This window comes from Hydra vulgaris, chromosome 10 (genome assembly GCF_038396675.1).
Source record: "Hydra vulgaris chromosome 10, alternate assembly HydraT2T_AEP".
Lineage (NCBI taxonomy): Eukaryota > Metazoa > Cnidaria > Hydrozoa > Anthoathecata > Hydridae > Hydra > Hydra vulgaris.
In genome coordinates, this window is record NC_088929.1 from 15,637,612 (window position 1) to 15,663,565 (window position 25,954).

Consider the following 25,954-nt stretch of genomic DNA (forward strand, 5'->3'; position numbering starts at 1 on the left):
CACCATGTTCAAATTCAGTAATAGCCACTTCTTGATTTTCTACGGAAATATTATCCAAAACAGATCTTTTATACAGCACCTTAATTACTGATAACTGGATGCCCACAGCATCCAGTTATCAGTAATTAAACAAAGTTGATGATTTACGTCCAGTAATCTGCCTACCTTTTTCATTATGGCTGCCGTATCCATAGTAATGGAAATTATATTTTCTATCGCAATACTAAATTCTTTAAGTGTATTTTGAAGATACGTTATACATTTTTCAGCAGGCATCGATCCTTTAATCCTAACCAACCCGAGATTCCAAAATACATTATCATACGAGTGGACATTCACATTCATAAACCTTCAATTTTTGAGAGATGTCCATTCATCGAAAGTCAAGCTGAATAATTCACCAAGGGCTATTCTTTCTGATAATTCTGTAACGATTTGTTTTCGGATTTTGTCACCGTACTGCAACAATATTTTCTTAATTGTTTTTGGAGACTTTGGGCAATCATATCCTTTGTATTTAAATAATTGCTGAAGATCGTATGATGTGCAAATCTTTTTAAATGATAAACAATCTGGTGCTGTCAGTCGTGCTAAAACAGCTGGAAATGAGTCATCAATCGTTTTAATAATGGTGAAATAATCAGAAATTTTTGATCTAGAATTTGTATCGTTCATAACGGAAGTTGTGGTATTGATATTAGAACAGCTAGCTTCTGCATCATCATGTTGAACTCTTTTTAGCAGATTAATTTTATGTTTTCTGATAAGGTGATTGTGCAAACCACTTGTGCTGCTGCCAGAGCATTTTATATTTTTTTTGCATACATTGCATATAGCTGAATCGCCAGCTTTCGTACGTAGAAAATGATTCCACAATTAATTTTGTTCGGATCCAGTAGACATCATAGATAAGGCTATTTTTTTTAAAAAAATTCAATATGTAAATTTTGGAACACAATACAAATATATTCTATAATATAATTTTAAAGACTTTTTGTGAAATACTTACTCAACACAATAAAAATATAGAATATTCGCTTTATTTTCAAAGTTATGTTTTGTGTTTATTTTCAATTTTTTTTATGATACTTAATAATTTTATCATCCAGTGCAAAAAACCAAATAATTTTAAAAAAAACTCACTAACGCACTATTTAAATTAAATAAAATGCCACCTGTAACTGTAACCAGATGGGATGCGAGCACAAAATAAACTGAATGTAATTATAAATAAACTACATAAACAAATCCTAATTGTATGTAAATATTTTTCTTTCTCAATCAAGTAGGCTGTATTTTTTTTTAAGAAATGCATATTGTAATATTGTAAGAAAATTAAATTCTTTTTCATTATAAAGTTCTTAATTTTTTGCGATTTCAACTGTTTTTTTATAATATGTAAAAAAGTTAGCTTTTTTGTAGAATTTTTCTTTTTAGTTAGAAAAAAATACTACTAATAATTTATTCAGAATTTCCATAAAATTCTACCGAATTACTGGTAAATTATTTGAAAATTACCGGTAAATTTAAACATAATTTTTAACCGGTAAACTGGTTTACTGGTTTTGCTAGCCCTAGTCACATTAAACCATAAAAAGCAAATTTTATAACGCAACTTGTAATATTATTGAGTTCCTTTAATCTATGCGATTGCTTTAGTGGAATAAAGTCAATAAACAATATAAAATATAAAATCTTGTTGAATCATACAAATCTTTGAAAATTAATAGTTATAATGCACCTTAAACATTAAAAATTGACTTCACCGCAATATTTAATGCATGCATATGTATAAGCAAACTCAAAATAAATAAAACCAAAAATTACAAGTAATATACTGTAAGTGATATAAATATAGTGATAAACAATTGAAATAGATTAAGAAAACAATTTTTACAGATAATATAACAGTTTACATGTTTATTATTTTAAATTAACTATTTGATAAAAATAGTATATATAAGTTTGATAATAACTTCAAGTTTCAACAAATTAAAAAGAATCATCATTACAATATATTCAATCCAAAAAATCATCAAGACCATTTATAAGTACAATTGCATGGCCAACTGTAATTGCAGAATCAGGTAATTGTTAAATAAGTTCACATTTTGATATTCATTAATGTTTTGACCACAGCTAGTATGATTGTCGATTTCACCAATCTAGACAATACATCATACAATTAATATATACATACTAACTAATTTTCTTTATTTACTAATTTTTTATACTTATAATTATTATCTGTTATAATTTACTTTATAATTACCTATCAACGCACAGCTTTTCGAATGTTCTATATAAATGTTCTGTATAAAATGTTGTATAGCAGTATATCATTATTTATAAATAATAATTATAAGATTACCTCTTTTTTGCCCAAGCTATCTGCCTGATGTACAACATCATTTATATTGCCAATCAAACCTGCCTGATGATAAAAATGTAGTAATTTAAATAAAATGATAAAGTTAAAATAAAAAGATTTATGCACATGTTACCTGTATGTTGGTAACAATTATATAGAACAAAGCAGCAACAAATATTACTTATAAATCTTAATTTAAAAAAGCTTACTTCTTCTTTGTCCAATCTATCTTAAAGATGTAAAACAATATTTTTATTGCCAGTCAAACTTGCCTGCTTATAATGCAGTAATTTAAATAAAATGATAAATTTAAAATAAAAGGACTTACGCTCACATTATTAAGTTCAAAAATTTATTATATTTTTACTTTACTATTTAAAACATAATAAATATAATAAATATGTAATTTATTAATTATATTAATGTAAAAACATAATAAATGTTAAAGTGTGTGCATAAATTAATTTATTTTTACTTAAGACGAGCACTTCACATTAGTTAAATATAAATAAATAAAAATAATTGTATTATAATAAATAATAGTGTATTATTTATAAACTTTGCTTTTATATGCTTATATTCAACTGTGAAGTAAAATCTTGTGCATTAATTAACTTCCCTTCTGATATTTTTAAAATGTTGCCATAGTTTTCCTTCTTCAATTAAGTTGTTTTTGAACATCATTACAAGTTGAATCCCAAAGATTATGCTATATCTTTTCTGGTTTATTCAAACTCAATTCACCATTTTATTTAGACAGCTTTTGAACTATTTTTAAAAATATTAAATGCATATAAAAACTGACAATGTTATAAATGATATAAATGATGAACAACATTATTTATATCCCTAGTTAAACCTGTCAGCATATAATGTACTAATTTAAATAAAATAAAGTAAAAATGAAAGGATTTATACACAAACTATTACATTATTTATATACTCTAATCATTCTGCTATTGAATAGTTATTAACTAATAATACTATTAAATAATAGTAAAGAAAAAACATAATAAATATCCCTATTAGATCTAGTCTCTAACTAAATCCTATTACAACGACATCTTTAAAAGCGCATTTGTAAAACCCATGGTACAACATGAGCTATAAAAAAAAACCATGGTTCACCCATGGAAATTTCATAGGATTTCAATTTTCATGGGAATTCACCCTTGGAAGTTCCATGGAATTTCTGTTTTCCATGGGAAAACCATGGTTTACTCCTAGAATTCCATGAGTTTTGGAATTTTACTCATAGAATTCCATGGAATATTTCTGTGTATATATATATATATATATATATATATTATATATATATATATATATATATATATATATATATATATATATATATATATATATATATATATATACATACATACATACATACACACATATATTCAAATATAAAAATATATATATATATATACATATATATATATATATATACATACATACATACATACATACATACATACATACATACATACATACATACATACATACATACATATATTCAAATATAAAAATATATTTATATATATTTATATATGTGTGTGTGAGTGTGTTATATGATTGTTTTGCTTAAGTTTAGTGGAGAGTGTGATGTGCTTGTCAACTGCACTGGGCTTGGCTCAAAGAAACTTTTGAAAGACGATGAGTTATACACTGTAAGAGGTCACATTCTCAAGGTAAAACATTTTAAATTTTATCTTTACCTCTTTTTGTCTTTTGTTCTTTTTTACATGATTTTCATTATTGAATTTTAGATTGTTGAAGTAATATTATTATATGTAAATATACATCTAACATCTAGTGACATTTTGTTGAGTTTCAATTGTTAATGAAATTTCTTTTGCTTTATTAGGAATTAGAGACCTAATTATTAAATAATTAAATTAATTAAATAATTAGAAATATTTGCTAAAATCTTTAAAAGTTTTAATACAAAAAGTTTTAATTTTTATATAATATTAATATAAGTATTATGTATTGATGTAAGTAATATTTAAGAACTTAGTTATATTTAAATTAATATTAAAATGAAAATTAAATTAATATTAAAAATTAATAAATATTGCTAAAAAGTCAAAACAAATGTGTCTCCTTGAACTTGAGCTTAAATTAATGCAACAAATAAATTGCTATAGTTTTAGTGACTCTCCTCTGAAAATTTTGAATTTAAAAGAGTTTTATGGTGAATATTTAGTAGTTCATAAAATGATCAAAATGTCTGTGTCTAAAATATGTAAACATCAAAATGTCTATTTTGTCTATTTCAATTTTATTTAAATAAACAAAAATAAATTAAATGATTATAGAGGAGTTTCATTTTTAAAACAGACCTTACTCCTATCTAGTAAGCAACCAGGGTTGATATTTGACCAAGTTTGATAAAATATAGCCAGGGTTGGGGCCAGTGCCGGGTTTGTGACCAGGCTACATAAACATTTAAATATCCCAAAGTATATACTTTTATTCAAAATTCATGTTATAATTTGTATATATATAAACATTATTATGATCAACATGATCATCATAATCATCATCAACATTATCATCATCACCATCATCAGGCTTCCGCCTTCCTCTTTTATACTTTTTCTCTAATATAAACAATCTAGAGTATTTTCTTTCCTTAATTAAACCTCATTTATAAAATATGTAAGATGCTCTCTTCAAATTTTTTTTTACTTCTACCATTACCATTTTTTCCTCAACCTGCTACCTCTCTACATACTGATACCTAAGTCACCTTAATCTTCTCTAACAAACATTGCTCGATAAAAGGTTTTTATTCTAATCTGTCCAAGATTATAGCTCCTTTTCTTGTCTTGCTAGAGTCACACCACACATCCATCTTATCATATTCTCTTTCGGCAAATACTACACCAAATAAATAATAAAGTTTATATAAATATAAAAGTATATTGTATGGCAGTATCTAAATAAATAGTAAACATATTTATATATGTCTCTTCAAAATTAAGTCGAGCCTTATTCTACTCCACATTTTCACCATCTTGAGCAGTTGCTTTATTAAACAGTAATCATCTCTTCATCTTCTTACAAGAACATCTCTCTTAAGAACAAATGTCCTTTTATTATTCCAAGAAGCCAATGTAAAAAGTTCCTGTCTGATGTTAAGCTCTGTTATTCTCAATTTTCTAAATCTTGTATCTTATCTTAGATGTTAGGTTCTAAAGACTTTTAGTATGTCTTTAACAGTGTCATTAACTAAAGTAAGTCTTACATTTAATCTTTAATTCATGCATCTGATCTTTTCTCTTCTCCCCAGAATAAGATAGAATAAGTTATTTGCAAAGAAATCTTACTTTAATTTTACTTGTGAATCTCATGACCATCCTCTTCCTGCCAGTTAAACAGATTAACCCATTGTTAAACATCGAAATCACTCTGTCTTCAAGTGCTAAAGTTAATTCTCAATGGAACACTTCTACAGTTTGTGTTCCAGATAAGATAGTCTGAAAAAGTGTTCTCCAGAACTCTCTTCAATTTTTGCTAAACTTTTAAAAAGTCCTAAAAAAGTGGTTCCAATTTTTCAAAACTATAGAAAACACTTCTCTCTAACTATCCTATGAATAATCTTAATTGTTGTTGTTAATTTCTTTACATAAAGTTTTTGAGATTGTTAAATTATTTCTTTCTTACTGCAGTATTAAAGTTATTCTTGACGGCCTCCTCTTTATTTTATGTAACTTTAAGGGTACCACAAGGTTTTATCTTTGCTCCTGTATTGTTTCTTATCTACAATAAGAATCTTCATAAAAAATTTACATCTAAAGTGGCACTATTTGCTGACGACTCAACTTTATAGTCTTGTCTTGACAAAAAGTCTTCACTTGTTGATTGCTTAGAAAAAGCAGCCAGTTTTAATCTGATCTCTCTTCTGTAACAGCCTAAAGCTTGTATGGCTTGCACATACAATTTCTGGACTTAAAATCCACAATTGAAAAAATTTAATTCACATAAAATAATATTGTAAGTTTACAAAACCCTAAAAATTTCTTTATATAACTATCTTCATACTCTGCTCATTCAGCAAAAGCAAACATTTTTGATGTGTACAAAGTTGTACATGTCCATTTAGCATGATGCAAGGCCTGGGGCCTTTTATGCTTTTATTTTTCTATTCATTTATTTCTTTTGAATTCAGTAATTGTAAAGCAAGTTGACAACATTCTTGATAATAATTTTTTAATATTCTTTTGAAATTTCTGATTTAGTAAACCAGACAAAAAATTATTACTTCTGCTTCTTTGGTCTACTGGTTTCCCAATTTTAATTTTTCTAAAAGTGGTATCTAAGTTTAATGAAAGTTTAGGCCATACTTCGTTTGTTAAAGTGCCTAAATGACTTGCAATTTGTTAAGTAAACAGAAGATATAACTGTTCCTAAGATGCGGCGTCCGTAGGCACATTAAAGTAACTTTTTATCAAATCTTCAATTATCTTTGCAGAACCATTCACCCAACCTGAATTTGACAGAGTTATATCAAAAATTATTGATACGAATGTTTTTCCTAGTTTCCAGGCCTTTAAAGTATCTATGGTTGCTATGACCTATTTGTATCAGGAATCCTGGACACAACAATTTTCCTTCTGGTGCGCTTGGTTTTCCTGTTCATACAATAGCCAAGTGTTATATTTTACCTTCTACTTCAGATACCAGGTTTGAGTCCCGTGAATGAAAGAGTACATGTTTTTTAAATGTCATCTGAAACTTGCTGTCAAATTTAATTACCTGATATGCTTCCTTGTCTTTTTGAGGTATTACATCCAAGTTGTGGTACAACTTGGATGTAATACCTCAAAAAGCACAGGAAGCATATCAGGTAATAAATTTTATTTTTTTCTGATGAAAAAAAGTGTAACTTAAATGGGCCTGATGGTTTTAAGAATTCTCAGCAAATATTGCAAGTATTAATTTGACAAAGAACATAAGATTGCTATGGTTCATATCTTCAGTAGTGGAACAGTTATGGTGCAGGTTGCATTTTGTTTCCACGGCAAAATTCTAATGTCTAATCACAGCAAAAATGGATGCAAGAAATTACAAAGATCTTTTTAAAGATGTTTTAATTAAGTTTAGTGAAGGTTTAACAACTGAGAATCGGATTTTCCAACAATATAATGCTGTGATTCACACAACACAAAGTGTAAAACTGTGGTTCCAGGAAAACCCTACTCAAAATTTATGGTTTTGAACCCTATTGAAAAATTATGGTGAATATTGCACAAACTATATATGGAAATTATCAATAGTATAATACGATACAAGAACTTTAAACTTCTATGCAACAAGCATGGAATGATGTTTCAAAGGGTTTGTGAAAAATCCTATAAAAATTTTTAAATTAATTCGAATTAATCGACCTAATGCTTCAAATTAAATAATGCTATTTTTCCTATACATGTAAAAAAATAACAACAAAGTATATAAATATAAAATTATTCAAAACTTTGCATATAATTTTTATAATTTAGTATTTTTGATAATAATTTTATAAGTTGATCCTTAAGTTAAATGTTTTATTTATATTTACTAATATCAACTGGTACATAGCACAAAATTATAATGGGATCAATGTTGATACCAAACATGTTTAAATTAAACAATACATTTTCATATTTAGCATAGAATTACTGCTTAATGTTAAATAATAATAATAATAGTTTAATATTGAATAAATAAAAATAGTTTTATCTCCTCTGCTGCACTTTTTTTCAAAGTAAACTGTAGAGGGTGTAAAACTTTTGAAAAGGGGTCAAGTGGTTCAAACTTGGAAACTTTTCAAAAACCTTATTTTTGTTTTTATTGAACAAAAGACCCTAATATATATATATATATATATATATATATATATATATATATATATATATATATATATATATATATATATATATATATATATAATTGTTTTAAAAATACCTATATAAATATTAACATATTTAGGGATAAGCGATATTTACTGGTGAATATTTACAAAAAGTATATATCCACAAGTTTGTGGAAAATTTTTTATTTTATATCTTTTTATTGGTAGGTTAAAGCTAACTCAATAAAAGAGTTTCTTATTGTATTTGAAGACACTGGGCCTGAAATGTGTACGTATGTCTTGCCAAAGTATGTAGTTATTTACTTTTTTAAGGCTCTGATATTTATCAATATGGTATTTATTTTTTATTTTTTATAGCATGATCATATATATACATATATATAGAGAGAAACAACGTTATTTCTATATATATATATATATATATATATATATATATATATATATATATATATATTTATATATATATATTTATATATATGTTTATATATTTATATATATGTTTATATATTTATATATATGTTTATATATTTATATATATGTTAATATATTTATATATATAAATATATATGTTTATATATTTATATATATGAATATATATGTTTATATATTTATATATATAAATATATATGTTTATATATTTATATATATGAATATATATGTTTATATATTTATATATATAAATATATATGTATATATTTATACAGTGTCTCAAAAATTTATCCGACCAAACATTTTTTTAATTATTTTTCCTAAAAAAAGTGCTGTATTTTTGTAAATTTAGATTTTTTTGGTCAACTCGAGAATAATAAAAATAAAACATGTTTTTAAATTTTATTTTAATGTAAAATATGAATCATAAAATTTTTACTCTTAAAATAAAGGAACTTAGGTTGTTTTTTTATTGTCAAAATAATATTCGACCAAACACATTATTTGTTTCAAAATTAATTATTATATAACAAAGCAACTATTTTAATACTTTGTTGGGCCTCCCTTTGCTTGGATTACAGCTTTTAGACGTCTAGGCATTGATTAGAATAAAAATTTTGTTTGTTCTAGTTGAATCTTTTCCCAGGCTTCTACAATGGCCACTTTGAGGTTATCTTTTTAGGAAAATGACTAATCTCCAATTTTTCGGTCTAAAATTTCCTACAAATGTTCAATGGGATTAAGGTCCAGTATTGTGCGGACCATTCCAAGACCTCAACATTATTTTCAGCAAACCACTCCTTGGTTTTAGTGGCACTATGCTTGGGATCATTATCTTGCTATAATATAAATCCCAGATCCTAGCCAAAGTTTTCAAGCAGATGACTTCAAATTTTACTTTAATATATTTCTGTATTGCACCTTATCCAATATAGTATCAATAAATTGGAGTTTTCTGATAACCTTTCAAACCATTGAACCCCATACCATCATGTTACCACCACCATAATTGAGAGTTCCTTTCACACAGCCTAATTTGTAGGCTTCTCCGGCTTTTCTGTAATAAAAATTTTCGAAAAATTATTTCAACTTGTGTGTAATAAACCATTTTTGAGTAAGAAACACGTGAAAAGAAGATTGGAGTTTGCTAAGAAGTTCAAAAACATGCCGTTAAGTTTCTGGAAAAAAATCCTGTGGGGCGACGAATCGAAATTTAAGTTAAAGTCATCTGATGGAGCCCAAAAAGTTTGGAGAAAAGCTGGAGAAGCCTACAATTTAGGCTGTGTGAGAGGTTTTTTTGTCACTCTAAAAACTTATAACTAATAAAGTTATTGGTAAAATTAAAAGCTAATATCATTAAATATAAAGAAGTGCAAAAATGCAATGAAAAATGGATCACCGAGTAAAATCTTAAAATTTTATGAAGAAGACGTTAGCAGTAATGATGAACTAAGTTCAGATAACTTTTTTGATTTTGACTTTGAGCCAGGCGAATGGATAAAAAGAAAACAGAAACCAAGCAGTACAAAAATTCAGGCCAACATTCCTAAAGATATTTATTCTGGAAATGTTGCTTTAATGACAACTGTTAATAACATCTCTCCTATGGTTCTGCAGAGAATTACAGCGGCGGTTGTTCAAGCTGCAGGAGTAGACACGAACACCATCAAATCAAGTCTCTCAACTGCTAGAAGAATGAAAAGAGAAAATTAAGAAATTTCAAATATTGCTAAAGGAGATATTAAAACAAAAGTACATTTATCGAAATTTCCATGTATAATTCATTTTGATGGAAAAACTATATTTGAGACAATTAAAGGAAAGAAACTAAAATGCAAGCGACTAGCAAATGCTAATGTACTAGTAAATATTAATGGCGAATCACACTTGTTGGATGTGCCTTCTTTACCATCCTCTTCAGGAGATGATCAATATAAAGGAATAATGCAGTTGCTAGATGAATATGGCATTAAATCAAACATTGGTGGATTGTGCTTTGTACTGGCAACAAGTACTGGCATTACAAACGGGGCTGTTAATAGAATTACCTATGATTTAGGTAAATACATTCTCCAGCTTGCTTGCAGCCACCATGTTACAGAGCTTAGAACAAATCGTTTTCAGAAACATGTTACTCATGAAGAAAATGTAGGGTAGGACCAGAAAATCTTTAAGAAATAAGTTTGACAATCCAGAGTTTCATTATAACCCTGAAAAATTGTTGAGTTTATTTGTTTTTTTTATGCTTTATGGTAAAGCCACAATCCTATTAAAGTCCCATACCTTGATATCACAGCTCTACATCAAATGACTCTGTATAAAGATGTTTATCAAGTAAATGAAGCTATAGATAAAGTCATTGACTCAACTTTGATACCATTTTTGCTTCTAGATTATAAAGTTCCTAATAAAGATAAAACACTAATCGCCAAATCAATTTTATCTTACAAAATGCCATCTTTAAAGGTATCTGATCACAAAATTGAAAATAAGCCGAAAATGGATATCAAAGATATAATCAACCTAAATAGCACAATGCTATCAACGGTGTTAGTTAACGAGTTTTCCTACTTTATTTTTGCAATAAATAGGTTTACAGAAGAGAGAACACGGTAATATGATTGAGTTGTAATATGATTGAGTGTGCCTTTCTGGCACACTCAATCATATTACAACCAATTTTAAGCCTATGCAAAAATTTTGATTATAATAAACAATCATGCAGAAAGAAATGTTGGCATGATGCAGGAGTTTATTCATAGATACATTTGTGAAGAAGAAAAACAAATGAGACTGGTAACCATAGACAAAGTTTGTTATGTTATGAAAAAACATGAAAAAGCTCCATCAAGATGACAAAAAGAAATATGGAAATAGGTTTAAATAACATTGATAATTTCAAGAAATTCAAAAGTGATTAGAAAGTTTTCTTTTTTTTTTCTTTTGTAGGCTTTTTTGTAAGGTAAATAAATAACCTAGTTTTTATCATAATTGGCGTTAGTAACTTAAAAATTAATTTTGCCATAAAAACTTGAATCAATTTTTAATTAGTAAAAAAATGAGGAGGGACCCGGATGTAGATAAGGATGATGGGGTAGATAAGGGTGAGGGGAAAAGTAAGGCAAATACATTACTAATTGAAGTAACAAGCAATTTACAATATTATCAACTAAAAAATATTTTTATTACACATGGCCGTCAACACGGGGAGGGGTGTGCCTTTTTTTTATATATATAAAATTGAAAATCTGCCCCTCCTTCACTTTGAAGGTCGGTTCAATGGTCCTGTTATATTAAAAAAATGTATTTGTATTCTCCAAATGCTTTCTTAGTATCGCAACAAACTCACCAATTTTGTGAATTTATAGATAATTTGAATAAAAAATGCTTGGTAATAAAACTGAAACAAAAGTACGTATGATTTTAAATGCAAAATATGTAGTCTAGGCTCTTTTTTTTTTTTAATTAAGCCAACTTGGTTTATATTAGAACTCCCTCAACGTCAATTAAATCAGCAATTTATATATACATATATATATATATATATATATATATATATATATATATAAATATATATACAACCCTCAGAATTAGGGTTAGCATTATATATATATATTATATATAGGGTTAGCATATATATATATATATATATATATATATATATATATATATATATATATATATATATATATATATATATATATATATATATATATATATATACATATATATATATATAAATATATATATATATAATATAATATATATATATATATAATATATTTATAATATAGATATACATACATATACATATATATTTAAACAACTTTAAAATGTATTCTACAAAATAGAGTGCTCAATGTTCTTAGAAGAACAGAGCAAATATAAATTAGTAGAAAATTGGTTAACAAATTTTTTTTTCGAACACTGTGTTTCATCAATAAAGACTCATCAGAAATGAATGATCAAATCAATAAAACTTCAATTTATACCAAAAACTAAATTACAGGAAGTCACAAATGTATTAACTACTGTATGTTTTCACACATTTGTGGAATTTGCTGACACTGTTATAAAAAGAATTCTTTAGAAATGATTACTTTTGCTTTTTTAAAAAATCATTTAGAAATTAAATCAGATTTTTTGTTTAATAAGCATTCTTGGTTTGCATGAGTAATTATTTCAAATTTTTCTTGTTGGCATAGTATGCATTTTTTGGAAATAATATTATATGCAGGCGCTGTTTTAAGGATGGACCAATTCAGTATAAAATCATCAATATTTTACCTTTTAATTCCCATATATATTTTGATAGCATGGTGTCTTTTGAATACTTTTTATTTTTGAAATATTGCTTATGATTGGCAAAACGTTTTTTCCATTGACCCTCTGTTATGACAATATATTGTTTATCAGGTACATTCTTCGAGGAAACATCACATTTATATACCACATTTTTTGATAAACAACTTCCACTCATTGGACAATTATTTTTTTGTTTACAATTACAATTTTCTGTAGTTTTTTCATTTAGGATTTCTTTTTTGTTTAACAAAGCATTATTGTGACCTTTTATAATTCTTTCCATATTTTTTGTGCAACTGTAGCTTACTTTAATTGTATTTCGATTAAAAATTTTATTTAATTTATTAGAGGGCGGTAAATGCTTATCGACCAATTTTAAAAACCCTTTTCCTATGTTTGTGGAAACATTTTTGCTATATGGGGGGGTTGAACCAAATTACATTTCTAGTTCTATTTCGTTTTTTTTTAATTCTTTTTTTCAGGGTCAAACTTTAGTTCAAAATTTTCCAAACCACTTTTTTTTAGGGCATCTTCAAATATTCGTTTAGAGAAATTGAATACATTTTCATTAGAGGAGTTTTGGTTTAGCTTGTTATTAAGTTATATAACAAATATATTTGTTATACGACAACTTCTAAAGTCTATATAAAAAATCTTGAAAAGTTTGATGTTACTTTAGAATGACTTATTAAAAATGCTATCTTTTTATGTTTCTATGTTTTTTTTCAAACCACAAAAATCAATTTCTGTATATTTTTTATAAGAACTATTATTTTAAAAAAGTTGCAAAAAAAAAGTAAAAAAGTAAAAATCAAAACAAGTTATATAACAAATATATTTGTTACAAGTATTGAAACTTTTTTTTTTAACTTTTAGTTTTGTTTAGCTTTTTTAATAAATAGACTTTAACATGAGCTTAACTGATTCGAAGATATGAGTAAAAATATTTAGTTTATTAACTAACTTGTATTTGACAAAAAATATTTTATTTCAATGTTTTGATGTTTTTGAATTTTAAATATGGCCATTGATTAAAAGAATGTGATCAAACCTGTGCTAAATCGAAGCTATAAATGAAGTTTTAGTTTGATAAGTTTTTTACGCTAGATATTTATAAGATATTTATAAATATTACGCTAGATATTTATAATTATTGCACTAGATATTTAATTTTTTAAGATATTTAATTTTTTTTTAAGTTTGGAATATTCATGGAAGTGTCGCAAGTTTTGATATACTGTACTGATGTACATGGTTACATGGACTTTAATGTAATTCTAGTAAAGTGAGGTTTTTTTGTCAAATGGACAGTCAAAAGCTGTACGAGTTGCAAATGGTTCAACTTGAGAGGATAGTATGATAAAGTTCTGGAATTAAAAAAACAAACATGCTCAACATAGCATAGAAATAGAAGTAATAGATCATTTTAAATTTGAACTTATGCCGCATAAATTAGAATTAAAGTACATCACGGATAAATTATGCGTGACGTACTTTATTGCGAATATAACTTCTTTACTTAACAATATGCAAACTCTACTGTTTAAACATATTTTGACTTCAGCAAAAAAGTTTCTACTAAAAGTATTTTCTTTAAAATCAACTTATATTTTCTCCCTTGCAAGTTCTTCAGACAAGCACAATTTTTTACTCATAACAAAATGAGCACTATTTGTCACTTCCGGATGGTCGTTTACAGAGGTGTTTCATGTGCACGGAGCAATCGCTCCTGCTTCATCACAAGGCCTGTATATATATATATATATATATATATATATATATATATATATATATACATATATATATATATATATTTATATATATATAAATATATATATATATATGCATATATATATATACATATATATATGCATATATATATGTATATATATATATGCACATATATATATATACACACACACACATATATATATATTTGCTTTGCTTAACTTTCTATGCAACTTTTCAAGTTTTCTAAAATCCTTTTCAGAAACTTGTTTATATTTTAGTGCGATGTCTTCAATATGTTTCCAAAATTTCTTTTTTGCACAAGATAAATAAAACAATTGAGAAATAAGACAAATTTTTTCCATTTATTAATAAAAAAACATTTTTTAACAAATGAATCAACAATAAATGTTTTGACTATTTTATAGTCATCTTCAGTTGGATTAAAAAAAACTTATTTCATTTTATATACAAATATTTTTCAGTAATAAAATATAAATTACAGTTTTTCATTATTTACTAGAAAATAGGAAATAGCAAAAAATACAATAAAAAAGTTACTAAATTATTTAACAAAAGGTTAATGACTTATAAAATTGTAACTTTTATGTGAAAAGTGATATTTTATAATGATTTAACTATTTGTTCATATCTGGATTTTTCCATTCAGTGAACAAACTTTCCTTAATCTTTCGTTTGAATTTATTGGAGGCCTGGAATCTAATATCGAGAAACAGTCATAATTATAATTATTAAAACAATTATTGTAAGGATAGATTTTTGTATATGTGTGAGTTTTTGTCTCTGCTGTAGTGTTCTATCATTCATTTTTTGAGGTGGCAAGAAGTTTCGCCTATATAATAGAAGTTACATCCTACACATACCGGATGTATATATATACATGTACATATATATATATATATATATATATATATATATATATATATATATATATATATCAGCGTGGAAAATAAGAAATCAAAGGCGAGTGATCAATTTTACCGGCTAAGACACGGAATTGACTGTCTGGTTTTTTTTTTGACGATCAAAATTTTTATCTTTTTCTTTGTTTAAATTTTCATCTGAGTAATAGTTCTTCATAATTGAAACTAAACACACAAAAAATACGAGTTCATTAATTTTTAATGCTCAAAAATTAATGAACTTGCATTCTTTTTAAAATAATAATTTTATATAAAATCAATGTTTTTTTTTAATTTAAACTTGCAAATAACTAACGTTCAAATTACCTGATAGAGTTAATTTGTTTAAAATTATGCTCCCTTGCACAGATTTTCATTCAATTCATTCAATTGGAAAAATAAGTTTAAGAATATCCAATGTTGAATGTTTTTTTTTAAATATCAAAACAAATTTTATACAATATTAAAAAATTTTTTAACTGAATACTTAATACTAAAAGAAATCATTTTATGAATTTTGAAAAGAATTTTTATGAATTATTTTTATGAATTGTGAAAAGTTTTATGAATTTTGAAAAATGAAAGCGTTGTTTGTCTTTTTTTATTCGTCTTCATTAAGGCGGGTTGATGTTTTATGTTTCTATTACAATTTAATAATAGAGAGGAAAAAATTTAGTAAGCGCGCAATTGATAACTTAAAATTTATTAAAAAATATTTCATTCCATGCAATTGCCTCACTTCGGCAGGAAAAATATATGAAAAAAATAAATGAAAAGGAAATAGAAAAGAAAAAAAAAAGTATAGTTGGTAGAGAAATTGTTCTTAGTTATATACAAAGATTCTAAACAATTTTTTTTTTTTTTTTTAATTATTATTAAATTAAATTATTATTCAATTTTAAAAATTTTAATTTTATCTCTGATTTTAAGCAGAAATATAAAATATTTTTTTATCTCTGCTTATTTGAAAAACTGTAAAAATTATTTATAACTTTATTAACAAGTTTTTTACTATATTTAAATCGTAACTTTATCTAAACTTGATACTTAATACTAAGAAGACAATTGTTTTATGAAACACTACTAAATTACTAGTGTTACTTAAAAAGAGATTTTACTAAACATATATATTTTTAAGAATCCTATTATAGAAAATTTTAACTTTACCTATAAATCATTCATTTATTACGTTTGCAGCAAAAACTTACGAGAAAATAAATAAAAATATTTAAAAAAAAAGTGACATTTATAAGCAAAAATGTTCCCAGTTAAATACAACGATTATTATATATTTTTATATTATTATAAAAATAAAATAATAAATATATATATACATATATATATATATATATATATATATATATATATATATATATATATATATATATATATATATATATATATATATATATATATATATATATATATATATACATTCATACATATATACATACATACATACATACATACATACATACATACATACATACATACATACATACATACATACATACATACATACATACATACATACATACATACATACATACATATTAGGGTTCGCCATAGAACACTTACATCAAAAATAAAAATAAACGATTTTTTTTGGTGAGGCTTAGTATAGTGAAACCAAAAATAGCAGAAATTTTGAAACTAAAATATTGAATTTTGAAAAAGCTTAAATTAAACATTGGAAAATATAGATACAAACCCTAACATTTTAGTTTTTGTATATAATACATGCAAATTATTTAAAATAATCATCAGAAAATCCTTCCTAATAATATTTGTATTACTTATGTAATAATTGCAAAATTTGAAAAATGTAATATATTTAGAAGCTCAAAACATTGCTAATTTGATAAATGTAAGAGTTTGAATTGTATCAGCTGCTGCAGCACAAGCGTTTATAGCACTTATAGATCATAAAAAATTCTTTCAAATAGATTCTACTATTTCTTTCAAAAACTAAACTTGGTAAAAGTAAATTAGACAAAATTAATACTTTTAATAAGCTTAAGTAAAATCAAGTTTAACAATATTATTTAAAAAAAAATTGCATAAGCACAAAAATATCACTGATGTTTTTAGATTGCTTTTATAAAAAAATAGTAATAAAAATGAACACACATTATTGAATTTGATATCAATAACTTTTACTTTTCAATTACAGCAGAAATTTTAATTAAGTCAATAATTAAGTTAAGAATTTCAAAAAAGCCAGACAGAATTTACAGGGGAACGTTTTTTTAATTTCTTATTTAAATTACTTTATTTTTTGTAGCAAAAAATTATACTCTATTTCAATACAGAGAATTGGAAGAAGTAAAATATGCAAATACTTTAATGTAATAATAGGAACTTAAAATTAGCAGAAATTTTTTTGTGTGTTATTTGGTATTCACAGATTAACTTTAACAGCTGGCTACTGGAAAATAGAACAGCCATATCATTTGACATTTTTTGTGTGAGGAGAATACCAATGAACCACCTTTCAGACTGATGTATGATTTAAAGACTCATGGTTTCAATATCAAAATTACAGATATAGTCACCAGTTCTACACAAATGATCAGCTGCCAGTTTTTATTTCATCAACCTCATCATCGCATCTGTCCAAAAAAAGTAGTTCTTTAGATGATTTTGAAAACTGGTGTCCATCACTTTCTGAACAAGCACATTTTTCTTAAACAAAGTGAAATGAATAGTTTATCATTAATAATAATAATAAATAGTTTGGTGTGTCTCACACTAGTTTATCTCTAAGTTTACTTACACTTACACTCACTAAGTTTATCAAAGTCTGGAGTCAAAAATTGACATTCAGGCTGAAAGAACAGAATTTATTGCAAGATATTAGAATCTAAAACTAAAACTGAGAAAAAGGTATTTGTCTTTTTTTTTCTTCTGTTTTTCAAGCATCAGATAGTTTGTATTTCTACCATCTTGATGGTGTTTTTAGCAAGATTGGTGTTTGTATACTTGCAGTGTTTAAGATCTTGAATCATAAACAAGAAGTTTCAAGTTTGATTCTAATCATCCGTGCCATCTTGTAATCATGGTTTCATCCATGTCCTTAGTAGTGCTGCACTTAACTTGTTTCTTCAGGCAACAACCTTGTTTTTTATGGTGTTTTAAAGTTTGAGAGTGGGCTGCAACATCAAATTTTAATAAATGAGTAGCCTCCTGGATTTTAATAAATGAGTAGCCTCTCTCGGCCATGTGGAGGTGAATAAAAAAAAATCTTTGAATAATACTATTATTTAAAAAGAAATCCAAAGAAATTAAATAGAAAACTATTATCTTTTTGTTTAAGAAAATTTTCTCATTGTTTTGCACAAGAAACTTTAATTTCTGTGCAAAACAATGAGAAGTCCTTTACATTAATTTTTTTTTTCTTCTCAATCCATTCTAATTGCTGTACATTTGTGTAATTTTGTTTTAAAAAATTTAGCTGCTGTTAATTATAAACAGTTTGAATTGTTTTTTTTTAATGTTATTATTTTATATAATTTTGCAAGTTGAAAAAAAGTAACCTTTTTTTCAACTTGCAAAATTCTGGTCTTTAAAAAGTTGGGTTTTTTTTTTTTTATAACAAATGTTGATATTTTTCATTGTAAGTTAGTATTGTGAATTTTTCTTATTAATTATTGTTTTAATTTTTTTTAGCCAGGATTATGTAATTCTTGGGGGAACCAAACAATTGAACAACTATGATCTAACTCCAAATAATGAAGACCGTGAGTTCATTTTAAGAACAACATCTTCAATTTATCCTTGCTTACAAGTAAGTAGTAAGTTACAAGTTTAAGTATTAAGTTGCAAATACAAATAGTAAGTTACTAGTGCAAGTAGTGCGTTATAAGTACATATAGAAAGTTGCAAGTACAAGTAAGTTTTACCTTAAATAAAAATTAAATTTTGATACTATTGGTTTGGACTAATTTTTTTTCCCATATTTAGAAAATAAGCATTAACATTAGGTTTAATACCGTATGTATGTATGTATGTATGTATGTATGTAGGTATGTATTACCTGCAAATATTTGAAATTTTGAATCAAATCAGAAAAATGATTTAATTCAAAAGATTCCATATAATAATAATAGTTTTAAAAAATTCTCTCACACTTAGATTTTTAGAAGTTTGATGGCATCCTAAAAATTTATTGTTGAATTTTTTTTTTTAATATTGAAACAATTTTTTTTAATATTGTGGTTTTAACTACGATCCTGCTAGTGTTTAATATGGAAGTGTTGTTTTTATGTTGTTTTTTGGTTACAATATTAATAATTCTATTACAATAAAATAATAGTAAAAAAAAATTTGCCAATGCGCAATTGTCTATTTTAAATTCATTTTTTTAAAAATTCATTCATTGCACTGACTTCGCATATGGCGGGAAAGCTATGAGAAAATTAAATAAAAACATTGAAGGAAAAAAAAAAAAAATTATAGTCGTAAGAAAAATATGTTCTTAGTACAACAATTTCATACAATAATTTCAAATAATAACAAAATAAAAACTTCAATCTTTCGAAACGACATGCACATTTTATATATCTGCTTATTAAAATCATTTCAAAAACTGAATATGGTTAATAAGTTAATATTAATGCTATTAATTCTCCTGCGCTAATACTATTTAAACTGATTACTAAGAAGTCAATCATTTTATGAAACAGTATTATAAAAATTACTAATGTTACATAAAGCAAGATTTTTACTAAATGTATATATTTTTTTAAGATTTCTATTATGAAATAAAAAAAGCACTAATGCCTACTTAGTAATAATAAATTTCTCTATAATTCATTCATTGATTTATTCAATTTGAGGCAAAAACTTTATTAGCTTTAATAAATAAAAAAATAATGATGTACAGTTGAAAGAAAAAATGATTTTAGTTAAATACATTAATTATTATATATTAATATATCATTATTAAAAAAATGTGTTAAACATTTTTATTAAAATAGTAATAAAATAAAAAATTCTATCATTTATGAAAAGAGGATTTTCAGTAAAATGAAACTAATCTAAACAAGTGTAGCAAAAAAATGAATAGATTATGTTTCATACATTATTCATCAACAAAGCATATTGTAAACAATTTAAAAAGTTTTTAAAAGTTTTTTAAAAGTTTTTTTCAAAATTTAAATGGTTTTATGAAATTTAAGTATATGTTTTTTCCAAACTACATTCTTGATTATTTGTTAAACATTTTTTCAAAACTCTAGTTTTTTTTTTACCAGTCAACCATGACCGGTAGTTAAAAATATTGGCATGGCAAGAATTCATTTTCAAAATAACAATTTTAGTTCAAAATAACAATTTTAGTTATTTCCGTCCGCTGTTTTTCGTGCTGTACTGCACTAAGTTATAAATTTAGGTCTTATAACAAAGAACTTCTATTAATCTCCGACTGAATACATTTGTGCATGTGACATCTTCTTTTTAAAAATCTGTATAAGTATTAGAAACAGGAAATATGTCAAAACCAAAATTTCAGGTATAGTAGTTTAATACAGAAACCGAGACATTTTGACCGAGACTGACATTTTGGCAAACATTTTACTGACTGACATTTTGGCAAACATTTTACTGAAACTAAAACCAAAATTTGGACTGAAAAAAATAATTCATTACAAAATTTTATCTAGAAAAGCAATTTTGCATTTTTTGTCTATTTAGATTTATTGTTTATTTACAATTATTTTTTTTTGACAACTTTTTTATATCTTATAATAATAATAAAAAAATAGTCATAAATAAATAATAAGAAAGATAAAATAACTCAGTAAAGTGTATTAAAATAACTAAAAGCTTACATCTTGGAAACATTCTTGTTCACTTTCTTTTTAAACTATGTAAACCAAATTTGTTTTCTTCAAACAAATGGTTATCAGTGCAAGATTCAAAATATTATGCACACTGCAATGGTTTGATTATTTGTGGTTTTGATATTTTTAAGAAGCAGATGTGTATGCACTATTTACTTACTAAAAGGTTAAGTAATTTTTGATTGATAGGGTTAAAATTTCATTTAGATATGGTAAAATATTTTGTGGAAAATGTTGAAATAACTATTTTTATAAATTAAATTACAATTTAAAATCATACAAATTTTTCGTTTTTCGAATTTATTAAAAGTACTGAATCCAAAATTTCTGTATCAGTTCAAATTGAAATTTTAGCCAAAACTGATACTAAAACAGAATTTCAATCAATCACTAGATATAGGGAAAAAAGTTCAAGACTTGATTCAAATTACAAATATGTAGGTGACTTGGTTCGAGATTTTATTTGATGTTGAACTTTTTGATTTACAGGGGTCTAGTTTTTATGTATATATATAGTCAGGTCAAGATCGCAGTCATCTGTTCAGTTGTCTTAAAAGTTTTGTTTATTTAAGCATAGGTCTTATTACAAATAATTACCTTAAATCTACGACTGAATACATTTGTGCATGTGACAACTTCTTTTTAAAATTTGTATAAGTATTAGAAACAGGAAATACATCAAATAGTCATCATAGTTTGTTGTTTATTTGATGGCTAGGAGAAGTTAACTCTGGTTTAAAATATTTCCTTGGCCTGGAGATCTAGATTGAGTCAAGGCTCGAGAATAAAAGTAATCATTTCTGGCTGGCATAAACTGAACCCAGCTACTCTCTTATATAAAACCTTTAAAGTAAAGACTTTAGGGTAAATGTTTCCGGCTTATTTATTTTACAGCTGTTGATGACTTATTCTATCAGCAACTTTTAAATATCTTAGCTTTGACAGTGTCATTTTTGCATTATTGGTATCCCTGTTAGTTTTTTTTTTTTTTTTTTTTTTTTTGGTGTGCATTATTGAGGTCACGTATAGGTCACTGTTGAGGTCAAATATTTCTTAATATTTCTTATTTTTTAAAAATTAAATTAATGGGTGTTGGATTGTTTTATTTTTTAACTATGTTTTAGTCAGCAGAAATACTTGATGAGTGGGTTGGTTTTCGTCCATGTAGAAAATCAATGCGAGTTGAAAAAGAAAATTTTGTTGTAAAATCAAGTGCAGGATCAGAAAACATTTTAAAGGTTAGTTGTATAATAATTGTGTTTATTATTCTAGTTAATTTCAAAACATCAGTAAATATTGATCGCAAGTATAATAAACTTTGAGTTAATTCAGAACAATCAGTTGTAATTAATATCACCAAAAATTAATTTTTTAATATCTCTTGGGAATCATTTTGTAAAATATACAAGTGTGAATAAATTAAATTTTAAAATGTGATTGAATCCTAACCCCTAGTCATTTTATGTGCTGAATATCCTTGTCCATCCATAATTTAGTATAATGTTATTTGTCCCCAATTTTCCCCAACATTAGCATTAAGTATTTTTAATTTCTAGCATACATAAATTTTTACATTTGTAAATGTTTTCAATAGTATTTACAATAGTACTGCTAATAAAAATATTAAATGGCCTCTAGTTGTAATGTATTTATTATATGTACATTTTTAAATAAACTAAAAAGTTTTTTGAATATTATTGTTTTGTCTGGCAATTTTTTTCTTTCATATTGTTTAACATTAAATTACTAGTTATATAAATATATATTTGTGTGTGTGCATCTAATACGATTTTTTTTAATTAAACGATTCACTAACTCTGTTTGTAAGATCTAACACAACATGCTTTGTTGAGTACTGTGTTTGAAAACCAGATTGGTTTTCATTCAGGATTTTGTTTGTGGTTTAGTATTTAAATAAACGGTTGTAGATTATTTGCTCAAGGAATTTTGATATCATAGAAAAGATTGATATGGGCCTGTTGTTACTAAAGGAGTAAGTTTTACCAGGTTTGTAAATTGGTACAATTTTAGCCATTTTTATAATCTTTTTACAATTTTAGCCATTTTTCTTATTTTTATTTTATCAAGAGCAGTTTTATTTAACCAACATTTTAATTAACCATTTTTTATAAACCAACATTTTTATTGATTTAAAATGATATTTTGTTTTGGATAAATACTTCTTAGAATGTAGTTGTAGTTTTTTCTTTGAGTTATGATGTTAACTTATGATTACGTGAATTATTTTAATAATAAATAAAAATTGATATATTTGAAAATCTTGGGAACCGAAATGGGTATTCAAATCTTGACAGAAAAATATTTTTATTTAAATTTGTTTTTCAACATGTAGTTTCAACAAAATCAGATAAGATAAAAAAAGTTTTAAGAATTTGGTATGTTGATGTAGAATTTTAGGTACTGATTACGAATAACAAATTAATAAAAATGTATAGTAACTTTTTTTATTATTATTACAATTAATAAATTTTAATTCATTTTGTTTAAAACTTTTTGAAAATTCCCTATACAAACTTATGCATAAGTTTAGCATTAGTTTAGTATTATTTAGGTAAATCCATAATTTATTGAAAATGGCATACACAAATGACATACACAAAGCTAAGATTTAATTTACGTTTTATACATACATTAAATCTATGTTATATACACTATAGTTATATACAAACTTAGTAAGTTAATGTTATATAAATACATTAATTAAATTTATGTTATATACATACATTAATTAAATTTATGTTATACACATACATAAAATCATGTATATAGCATAAATTAAATCTTAGCTTTGTGTATGTCATTTGTGTATGCCATTTTTAATAAATTATGGGTTTACCTAAAAAATGCTAAACCGATTTTAAACTTTTGCAAGAAACTGTAAAATTTCTCATCAATTATTTTTTTTAAACTCTATAGTTTTATTTCTTATGTTCTAATGCACATTTTTTCGTCAGTCGGCCAATTTTTACTTTAATTTGGCATTTTTTCATTTTAATTCGGCAATTTTCACTTTAATTTGACATTTTTTCATTTTAAGGAGGCACTTTTCACTCTAATTTGGTATTTTTTTCATTTTAATTTGGCACGAGTTTGTTTTGCGAGGTGTAAGTTTTGTTTAATAAATTGAAATTAAAATTGGCCAAATTAAAATGAAAATTGCCAAAATAAAATTAAAAAATACCAAATTAAAGTAAAAATTGGAAACTTAAACGCAAAAGGTGGAGTTAAACATTTCCAATGTTTATCCATATAATATTGCCTATGACCTGTATGTTTTTTTTAGGTCGTGCATAATTATGGTCATGGAGGTAGCGGTTTGACTGTTCATTGGGGATGCGCTCTTGAAACTGTCATATTGGTACAAGAGTTTTTAACTGAAATTGAAATAAAAGAATAATTTGCGTATTTAATATTTTTTAAATAGAAGAAATAGAAAATTATATATTAAGTTTTGTAAAAGTATAATACATGCTAAAAAGTCACATTTGTCTTTATCATTAATTGGATTGCTTTTTTTTTTTTTGAAAAAAAAAACGTTTTTGATAGAGTTTTGTCCTCCTTAGAGTATAAGAAAACTCTAAGGAAACATAAATGGTTTTAAAATAGTGTAACATCAGTTAGGTAGCAATGAATAAAGAGGTTCATCAAAAATACATCGTTGAAAATTCTTGCTGGTGACGGTTTTATGTCTTAAACGAGGGCCCAATCCTGTGCAACTTTTTCAGTTCAGTAAAATTTACAATTTGATTACGCTGAGGTTTGTGTAACTACACGGAAAATTATACAGTTGTAACTTCAACTTTAACGCGTCCTATAAAACAATTTTAGAACTATAAAAATTTTAGACTAAAATCTTATTGAAATTTTTAGAGCAAAATCTGTTTTAAAATGCCAAAACACCGCTTGATCATATTTCTGTTTTTTTCGATGTGCGTCATATAACCGACCCTTAGAGACTGTTCTGTTGTATCTGTAAGGCGTGGTGAGTCAGTTTATGTAAGGGTAGTCTTGGTTATTTAAGGTAACTCTCCTGAAAAAATTTCGTAAACCCGGACTTCAAAAGCATTTCGAGGTTTGATTCACGGATCACCTGAAATGTTTACATAAGCTATCTAAATTTTTCACTATTGCTGGTTTTGAATGTACTAAATGTTCTGAATATGGTCGGCCAGGCTGAAAATGTAATATTGCAGAGGATAAATATTTCACCTAAGTTCTGACATTTTTCAAAAAGATAGTTTTGCAAAATCCTTAAATTCAAAAGCACTTTTTATTTATTTTTATAATTTTTTTTTTATTAACTTTATATTTTTATTAATTTATCAACATTTATATAAACGTTTTTTACCAACATTTGTTGGTAAAACTTTGTATTAACGTTTATAAAAAACGTTTTTTACCAATAACCATGCCAAAAATTCTTATTGACGAACTTGAAATAAAAAAGGAAACTTTTACTAATTTTCTTGGCATT

General features: G+C 25.3%; 1 protein-coding gene across 1 annotated transcript in view; it reads left to right on the forward strand.

Annotated features, from left to right (window-relative positions):
- LOC136085813 (D-amino-acid oxidase-like) overlaps positions 1-24,981 on the forward strand; it is a 61,717-nt gene extending 36,736 nt beyond the window's left edge. The window contains exons 6-10 of the mRNA XM_065807350.1: positions 3,961-4,062; positions 8,439-8,518; positions 19,286-19,403; positions 22,584-22,697; positions 24,764-24,981. Of these exons, the coding sequence (XP_065663422.1) occupies positions 3,961-4,062; positions 8,439-8,518; positions 19,286-19,403; positions 22,584-22,697; positions 24,764-24,877 (528 nt within the window). The 3' untranslated portion in view covers positions 24,878-24,981. The remainder of the gene's footprint in view (positions 1-3,960; positions 4,063-8,438; positions 8,519-19,285; positions 19,404-22,583; positions 22,698-24,763) is intronic.
- The last annotated feature ends 973 nt before the right edge of the window (positions 24,982-25,954 follow it).